The sequence below is a fragment of the Alosa pseudoharengus genome, unplaced genomic scaffold, assembly GCF_046254945.1.
Source record: "Alosa pseudoharengus isolate Yale_2024_CS ecotype anadromous, Long Island Sound unplaced genomic scaffold, YU_APseudo_1.1 YU_APseudo_1.1_scf_3, whole genome shotgun sequence".
In the NCBI taxonomy this organism is placed as follows: Eukaryota; Metazoa; Chordata; class Actinopteri; order Clupeiformes; family Clupeidae; genus Alosa; species Alosa pseudoharengus.
Window position 1 is genome coordinate 24,000,273 of NW_027468718.1, and position 9,001 is coordinate 24,009,273.

Sequence of the window (9,001 nt, forward strand, 5' to 3'; positions counted from 1 at the left end):
GTCCTGGAGGGGAGGCATGTAAATGAAGAGAGGGGGATGGATGTCCCAGCAGAGAGAAAGTGAGAAGTTGTGAACATGGTGCAGGCACTGATCCCTGTTATTCACTACTCATCTATGTGAAAGCAGTGGCAATGATTAAGCCTCTAAATACACAGTGGCCACAGCCTCAGGGTTGGACTCCCACTTTGGTTTTAGCCATGAGGGTGTGTAATCACATAGTGGGGGTTTCTTCTGGAGGACAGACTGTGTGTAAAGCACAGAGTGACAGTGAGCATATTTCCCCTGAGATGAGTGACTGGCTCGCTCGGACTGAGCTCCATGTAGAGCAGCCATCCGCTCGGAGCTTTCCGCTTAGTGTGGCTGTGTTCAATTTCCTGACACAAAGTGCTGCCCAACCTGTGTCCGCTCTCTCTCTCTCTCTCTCTCTCTCTCTCTCTGTGGCTGTCTGTCCTCTGTGTGTGCGTGTGTGTGTGAGAGTGTCTGTTTGTGTAAAATGTGGGTAGTGTAATGGACTCAGCCGCGGGCACACTCACTGAATTGTGGTTAACGTGCTACCATGGCAACTGCTATTCACCAGCCCAGGGACAAAAATGTTTTTATGCTTCTGTGCCACACAAAAGGTTGGCATGAACTTTCTGACAGCGACTCCATTCAAAGGCGCATTCGGCTGTTAATATATGTTTTAATTTCCTTTGTCTCCCAAGAGAAAGAGCACAATCGAACTTTCAGGATTTCAGCTGCGCTCAAGGGGCTTTAATTTAGATAAGCTGTTCTGTTGTTATCTGCTCTCCCACTTCACACACTTGCATGCAGATTAAGAGTAGATTTAGAACTCTCAGGTTGAATGTCTCTGCTGAACATACAGGGAATTTGAATTCTTTGTGTTTATAGTTGTGGACATTATAGATTCTATAAAGACAGATGATTTAGACCCGCTGATGTCTATGTAAACTGCATATATCGTCACACACTATGCTCTAGAGTAATATACATTGAAGCAAGACACTGGGCTTTGCCCATCTGGGTCAGTTAATTTATCGAATTGGCATTGATTTCCATTAGGGGGCTGGCTGGCACTCGTCCCCCTGACCTGCCTGTCTCCCGTTAGTGTGCTTTTATTCAGCTGACAGACAGCAAAGCTCAGCAGCCATCACAGGCTAGCCCACAGGACTGCACTTCCCACTTGCCTCCAGTGTGGGGATGGCTCACAGAAATGGGTGTAAGCTGCCCTGGCTTAGGCAAAGGATTCCCTTATGCTGTGCTGTGAACAACATTGTTTGTGCTCTGTTTTGCAAAGTCCTATCTTTCAACCAAAGGCCATTCTAGTGTAATTAGTTTCTCAGTAAAATCACAAGTTTTTAATGTTTTGCACCAACCTAGCGCAGGCTGTGATTTGTGTTGTAACTCACTGTCCACCACTGCTCTGTTGTTTTCTGAGTTCATTGCTCCCTTGAACATATCAGAATGTATCATATGTCATGTTTTGTAATGCTTAGCTGAGATGCTTAGCTGAGACTTGTTAAGTCACACTGAATAGCTGATCTGTACTCTCTGTGCGGGTCACTGAGGGTCATTGTTATAAATGTTGTCTGAGGAGAAAGGGGAATAGCCACTGTTTTAAACGGGGCATTCCAAGCATTCATCTGTGTCCATACAGTACATCTAAAAGCGGTCAGTGTGGGGTCTTTCTTCTCATCTTTCCCTAAAACAATCACTCAGCTCATGCTGTCAGGAAGGAAACACTATGATGTGTGTTTACTGCTGTCCTATAGCATATCAAGCAATTTTACAGCAAATATGTTTGGACAGCAGATAAAACTTATTTGTCAAGCCCCTAAAAATACTTGTATTGTATGGTTTAATATCTTTGATAGTATGGTTTAATATATTTGATGTGTGTGTGTGTGTGTGTGTGTGTGTGTGTGTGTGTGTGTGTGTGTGTGTGTGTGTGTGTGTGTGTGTGTGTGCGTGTGCGTGTGTGTGTGTGTGTGTGTGTGAGTGTGTGTGTGTGTGTGTGTATGAGTGTGTGTGTGGAGAACATGATTAACTGAGCTCCTCCCTGGGCTGTGTTCTGTGTGCAGGTTGCTTTGAGTGCTGTATCAAGTGTCTGGGCGGCGTCCCGTACGCCTCCCTAGTGGCCACCATCCTCTGCTTCTCAGGAGTGGCCCTCTTCTGTGGCTGCGGCCATGTGGCCCTCACTGGCACCGTCACCATCCTGGAGAACCACTTCTCCAAGATCACCAGCGACCACGCCATGCTCACAGATGTGTGAGTATGGGCATACACAGCGAGTTACAGGGACGGGGCTTGGGTAGACAATGGACTGATTTATCTTTCATTATGTAATCAGTAGTCTTTACATTGCCTTTACATTGTGTTTAGTTATCTCTGCATTGAGTGGGTCAGATTTCATCTTTTCTATGATAAGATGGTGATTCCTACTGCCTATGTCGGAAAAAAAATACATTTCCTAATATGGGTGTCTTCAATGAATTCTAGTTGTCATCTAGCAAGTGACATAATGTGGATTCTTTAGGGCCCTTTGGAGACCCTTCATTAGAGCACTGTTTATTTTACAAGGCTGAACAGTGTCGTTTGCCATTAAACAGATCCTCCACAAGAAATACATCAGCGAGTATCTATTCTTGACTTGTTTGGGTTTGCACTTCTCAACGCCTCTGGAGTTGGGTCATGCATTTGTCAGTCCCTTTGACATCTGCTTGTAATTTACAACCACACTTATCTCTCACTTTCAGCCTCTGAGCAAGTGAGTCACGAGTCAAACACTTAGGTCACACTGACACTCCTGTAACACAAACCCACTGATACTGGGTATTTTCAGTATATTTTTTATTTTTTTATTTAATTTATTTTTTAGTGTATTCAGATCAGGTTAATTGAATGGGACGTGTTTGGCTCTCACTGTGCTACAGAATCCAGCTCATGCAGTACGTCATCTACGGCATCGCCTCCTTTTTCTTCCTGTACGGGATCATCCTGCTGGCCGAGGGCTTCTACACCACCAGTGCCGTCAAGGAGCTGCACAGCGAGTTCAAGACCACCATCTGTGGCCGCTGCATCAGTGGAATGGTGGGTTCCCCTCACTCCAGCCCCATGCTACACCACTGGCTTGTGGCACATGCGCTCAATGACCAGTTGAATGCAGTTATGTTCTTCATACACATTTAAAGTTGAGACCTGGACCACTCAGCTGTGTTTCTGCTGGTTCTAATGGGGTTGGTCTCTGCTGGTTCTAATGGGGTTCTAATGGGGTTGGTCTCTACTGGTTCTAATGGGGTTGGTCTCTACTGGTTCTAATGGGGTTGGTCTCTGCTGGTTCTAATGGGGTTTGTCTTTGCTGGTTGTTGCAGTTTGTGTTCCTTACTTACATCCTGGGCGTGGCCTGGCTTGGGGTGTTTGGCTTCTCGGCGGTTCCCGTGTTCCTCTTCTACAACATGTGGTCCACCTGTGCAGCCATGAGGTCACCTGTGGCCAACCTCACCTCTGTGGACTCCATTTGTGTTGACGTCCGACAGTATGGTAAGGCTAAAGAGAGGGACTGTGTTTCTCTGTGAAATGTTTAGATGAGTGAGCCTTACTGTTCGGTGGCCCATTAATTACCTCTTTATGGATTATCAATGGAATGAGAGTGTAATAGTTTGTCAAGCTTTGTATTGGGTCTGCTGTCAATTACTATTGTGATACTAACTTGTTCTTCTTTTTTTCTCTGAAGGAATTATTCCATGGAATGCAACTCCAGGAAAGGCTTGTGGGATCACACTAAGCGACATCTGTAATACCAATGAGGTATGTAGAAATTCAACTCTACTGTAGATGAAGGTGTGGGGTGGTAGAGGGCACAAATACCAACAACCTTTAGTGAAACGGAATCTAAATGGCAGGCTGCATCCTTATCAGTGATGTGTACAAGTCCTCTGTTGGAATAGTAAGGATCTGATCTGTCTGTTTCTCCTCTCAGTTCTACCTGTCCTACCACCTGTACATTGTAGCTTGCGCTGGAGCAGGAGCCACCGTCATTGCTCTGGTAAGTTTCCCTCAACCCTCATTGTTTCTAATCAGTGAATCCCATTTGCCTGGTGTCTATCTAGAACGCAATGTGAAGTGCTCCCCCACCTGAGTCCTTTTCCCATGCAGTGTACATGAGACAGAGTGCAGACTTACCTCTCCTCATTAGCAATGTCATTCGCTGCACACCATCTGCTTCAAGGCCACTGGCTCACTTTTTAAATGAACAGACAGGAGTGAGTTGACGTGTCCTCATTCAGTGGCCGTGGCCTTTGTACATCACAGATGCTATCATTCTCATGTTGCCCTTGCCACAGGAAGGATGCAGATCTTATTATTTCCTATCCACAGGTGGCTCATGAATATGTGTTTATTATCTTACAGGACATAGAGTATGCCTTTCTCTACTAATTCTGTCCCTTGCATTAGATTTTGAGCATGGTGTCTTTTCACCCTCATTGCTTCACATGAACATCTTCTCAATCAGTGTTCAAAACCTCAACCTTTCAATCTTAACGATAAGATACGATGTGTTTTTATTCATGTCTTGCAGTCATACTTGTATAAATATACATCTCATATGTAATCAGGATATGAATTAGGAAAAGGCCCCAAAAAAGCTGCAAGGAGCTGCTAGTCAGCGTAGGTGTGTGCAGCAGTGAGTATGGGGGTGGCTTCCCAGTCTCCAGATTGTTGTCTCACTCCATTTTATTCTGTTCTCTTCCACCAGCTGATCTACATGATGGCTACCACTTATAACTTTGCTGTGTTGAAGTTTAAGAGTCGAGAAGACTGCTGCACTAAGTTTTAAGAGCACAGTACAGTTTATGCCACTGCACTGAGTAGAGAAAGCAGCCACTGACAATACGGACTAAAAAAAAAACAGAAAATAGAGAGAAAACCGTGTTCCATTTCTATTGACATAATGTGTAAATAGCAGATTGTATGCATACTTTAGTGTTTTAGACCCAGGGACAGGTTTGGCTGGAGGGGCCCCCTTGTTAGTGTTGTCTTCAGGGTGGGATTAGGAAAAATGGTGTTCTTTCCCATTCTGGAGTACAACCACTAGGATGAGGAAAGTTTTTTTTCCATTTCTAGAATAAATAAAGAAAGCAAAAAGAAATAGCATACAACATCTGTGGAAGGATAAGGGAGAGTGATAATCAGGAGTCCTCGGAAGGTTGTTTTTTAGGCTTCAGTGTATATGACAACATTTGGTAGTAGTGTTTCCTAAGTTTTGGGAAAAGAGTTCTTTGTTCCTAGTGTAAATTTGTGCTCTGAGACCCAGCCTGCCATGGCACAGTGCCTTTCCCCATAAATGTTTACGTTCCTCCCATCTTGTGCCATTACTATTTTTTGAAGCTGGATTAAGTATTACAGTCGTCAGTATTATGGTAAAACTACCTTAAAACCAAGAGCAATGCTTTTACAATATAGTATAAAACAAGTTAAAAGCAGAAAAACAGACATTCCTTCACAGTGGTGAAGGTTTGGGCCAGTGCCAAGTGTATACTATATGAGAATAGTCTCCCCTCTATTCTAATGCCATTTTTATGGTACCTTATTCTGCCTTGATTGCCTCAGCTGATGATAGGTTCATGTTTTGTTCCATCCATTTTCTTTTTACTCATCCAGAAATTTCCATTCAATTGTGCCAAGTGCTCAAATTATTTTGTTTTAACACAGAGCCTGCATGCTTATTTTCCTCAATTCCTTAATGTTTATGAATACTGATATTACATATTTCATGAATATTTAATTTTTTCCTAAGATTTTGAGACTGTAGTTATTATTTTCTCTTTCTATACAAAATAAACATGCTTTGTGTACAAAATACCAATGGTCTTTTTTATTATTGTGTTCAGTCTCTTTGAGATTGAGCATTGACAGGACAGGAGCCACACATGAATGCCACTCTCTCCTCCATGTTATGTTACTAACATCCATTTCACAGCTTGCATGCTCTGCAGAATCCCCCTTCAACTCCCTCACTGTCTTTCCCTTTCCTCACTGCTTCTAACATGTCCCTGACCTAGAACTGTTTTGTTGTATAATATTAATAATGATGATAAAGTTGTTCAGTTGTATACAGGGCAGGTGTCTCCTGTGTTTAACTGTTTGTTGTTGTGACATAGCCACACTCGTGTAGCTTGCTTTGCATCTCTCTGACATGCTCACTGGCCATCCACCTCACCCTTCTTTTCCAGATCCACTTCCTCATGATTCTCGCAGCAAATTGGGCCTACCTTAAGGACGCAAGTCATATGCATGCGTACCAAGACATCAAAATGAAGGAAGAGCGGGAGCTTCAAGACATCCAGTCGCGCTCAAAGGAATGCCTCAATTCCTACTCTTAAGGATTACACAGCACGGCCCCAGCCCCCCACCCCAACCCCCTCACAACCCCACTGCCAAGGCCAGCTCCTAGGGGTCGGACCAGGAGAAAACACTGCTCCAATTATCTGCCTACTGTCTACACACAGTACAACACAGCACAGCACTAACCTGGCTCCTAACAAACTAATGCATTTGTGTCGCTTCTGCACTAACTCTCTGAGCAGTTTGTTGGAACTCTTTGTTTGATAAACCATTTCAAACATTGTTTTGCTTTTCATCATGTTGAAATATATCTGTTGGGACACTCTCTGTTCTTTTCTTACTTTTGCTGTAGCCCTGTCTATAACTCTAGCCAGTCATTGCTAGAGAAGCTTGAAACATTGCACTACTTGTTCTATCGGGAGCAGTTAGGTTATAGGGCAGACCAGTTAGCCCATTAACAAGGGAATACAGAATAGTTTGTTCCCTTGCAAAGATGCCATTTTGATTATGATACATAGTACATCATACTGTACGCCTTACTAAATCACAGATGAACAAAACAAACTAGTGCAATGTGGGGGTGTTTGAACTTGCACAAACACTTTGATATGTTTGGTCTTGGCTCTCTAAATATTGTGTCTGTGGGCAGTGGTGGGCCACACAGCATGCCCAGCATGGCTCTCCACTGCTGTGTATGAATATGTATGTGTTTGGCTTCCTAGGACACACCCTCTGTTGCCTTGCTGCACAAAAACAAAACATACTGAAAAGAAGATAGTATTTTGGGGCTTCCACTGAATGCATAATTATAATGCAAGTTTCCTGCATCGACAGTTTCCTTTGACAGTAGGCAGCCCAAGTCAAATTTCACAGTTCCATCGTTTAGCCCTGAGGGAAATTATGTGAATGACTGATCCCCTGAAGAAAAAAAAACTACCTCAGGTGTAATGATGTGAGCTCATGTAGAATAATTTTTAACTATAGATTAATACTTTGCTCATATACTACATTACTGTAGTCTGAAAGCAATGTAGCCATAGCACCATAGCTTTTTAAGAAAAATAAAGTCATCAAAACCATAATAAAAAATCCAATTGTAGTTCACAGGAAACCACTATGGAAGAATAAAGCTTTCCACACTGACCAAATTATTGGAAATAACAAAAAATAGTAGCATTGACCACTTTGCCATTCCCAATCTGAGCAGTTCCACTGGGTAGCTGAGATGGAGAGGATTTGCATTTTGGAAGGACATCAAGCTGCAGTCATGTGGTTAGATTGACTGGTTGCACTGAAACTGTTACTAATTTAGATGAAATGTCCTACGCAGCTGTGACACTATGTCTTCCTTCCAGAGAGTTGCGTAATAAGCCTGAACGAAACAAATAAGAATGGAAAAAATAGAGAAGGTGCTTTTAAGAAATGTGAGAATGTTGACACCTGCAGCCAGACCTAGGTGAGCTGAAAGTCAGGTTGTGGACCATTTTATGGACATGACAATGTTAAGATATATGACGTCAGTATTTTTTGTTTATGTAGTGTTTTTTTACTGAAAAAAAAATATGAAAAAAAAAAGAAAAAAATTTCTCAATTGCATTTCAGTATGCTTTTGATGGGCAATTGTTAACTGACAAAATGACTGATGTACTATCTGTTTTCTGCTAGCTAGAGGAGATTTACAGGGATGCTATTGTTTAAGTATGATGTTTACTCTTTATTGCATGAAGGAGACAAGTGTTTTTGCAGTAATACAGGTGATGTGTAGTCATTTGTACTGACATCTATGGTAGGCAGTGTGTGCCCAAGTCCTCATCTTTCCCTTTATTATTGTTAACAATGACAAATAATCCATTATATGTCAAAGGTATACTAGTTATAGCTGACTTGAAGTCATATTTTTTATTGTTGATTTCATCATTATGACTCTTGTATAGTACTGATTTTGTAACCCAATAGTGTATCCTTATTTTCTATAAATGTTGAGGGCTTTCTTGAGATTTTTACTTTTAATTACATGTATTATATTGATGTGAAACAGTACTTTGTTATCAAATTAATTTCTATGATGGCATCCATTGGTTATTACAAAGTTTACTCCTAGTTTAATTGAGACAAATGAGGCAATCTGGCCCAGAATGTTACATGGATACTACCATGTACAGTGATTGTTTAGTCCTCTGGACTTTGATTTAATCTTTGACCAAATTGTGTTTTAATCTTTTATGAATATTGGGAAGGGGTAGTCTCAAATGTGTAGTTGCGTATGAGTGCATCTTCATTATTTAAGTGTTTTTGAGCTTTAAAGGACAAAAACATGATGCGGAACATTTAAAGAGAACAACCTAATCAAGCAACTAATCAAAAAATAATTTTAAAAAGCTTCCCACTGCCCAGTGAGTCTGGAGGACATCTCCCACACTCCCTCACAGAAAGGCAACTATGTCCACCATCTTCCACTCCCTCACAGAAAGGCAACTATGTCCACTATCTTATTTTGCAAGTGATACCATTGGACATTTGCCAACCAGCCTGGTACTTGTTTTTATGACATGAAAATAAAGCCACTAAATTCAGACATCTTCCATGTGTTCATGTTTTCCTTTTGCCAGCTCTACACCTTTTCCCCAACTGAAAGCATTTCAAATCTCAGGAAGAT

At 41.9% G+C, this 9,001-nt stretch overlaps 1 protein-coding gene across 4 annotated transcripts in view; it reads left to right on the forward strand.

The window, feature by feature from the left end:
* Window positions 1–8,910, forward strand: part of gpm6bb (glycoprotein M6Bb) — a 31,083-nt gene extending 22,173 nt beyond the window's left edge. For 3 of the 4 annotated variants that reach the window (XM_076263642.1, XM_076263644.1, XM_076263641.1), the window contains exons 2-7: window positions 2,082–2,268; window positions 2,934–3,090; window positions 3,372–3,540; window positions 3,734–3,807; window positions 3,980–4,045; window positions 6,234–8,910. In XM_076263642.1, the coding sequence (XP_076119757.1) occupies window positions 2,082–2,268; window positions 2,934–3,090; window positions 3,372–3,540; window positions 3,734–3,807; window positions 3,980–4,045; window positions 6,234–6,383 (803 nt within the window). In that variant the 3' untranslated portion in view covers window positions 6,384–8,910. Of the gene's footprint in view, window positions 1–2,081; window positions 2,269–2,933; window positions 3,091–3,371; window positions 3,541–3,733; window positions 3,808–3,979; window positions 4,046–4,756; window positions 5,906–6,233 lie in introns of those variants that run through there. The other variant, XM_076263643.1, reaches the window with a different exon arrangement.
* The last annotated feature ends 91 nt before the right edge of the window (window positions 8,911–9,001 follow it).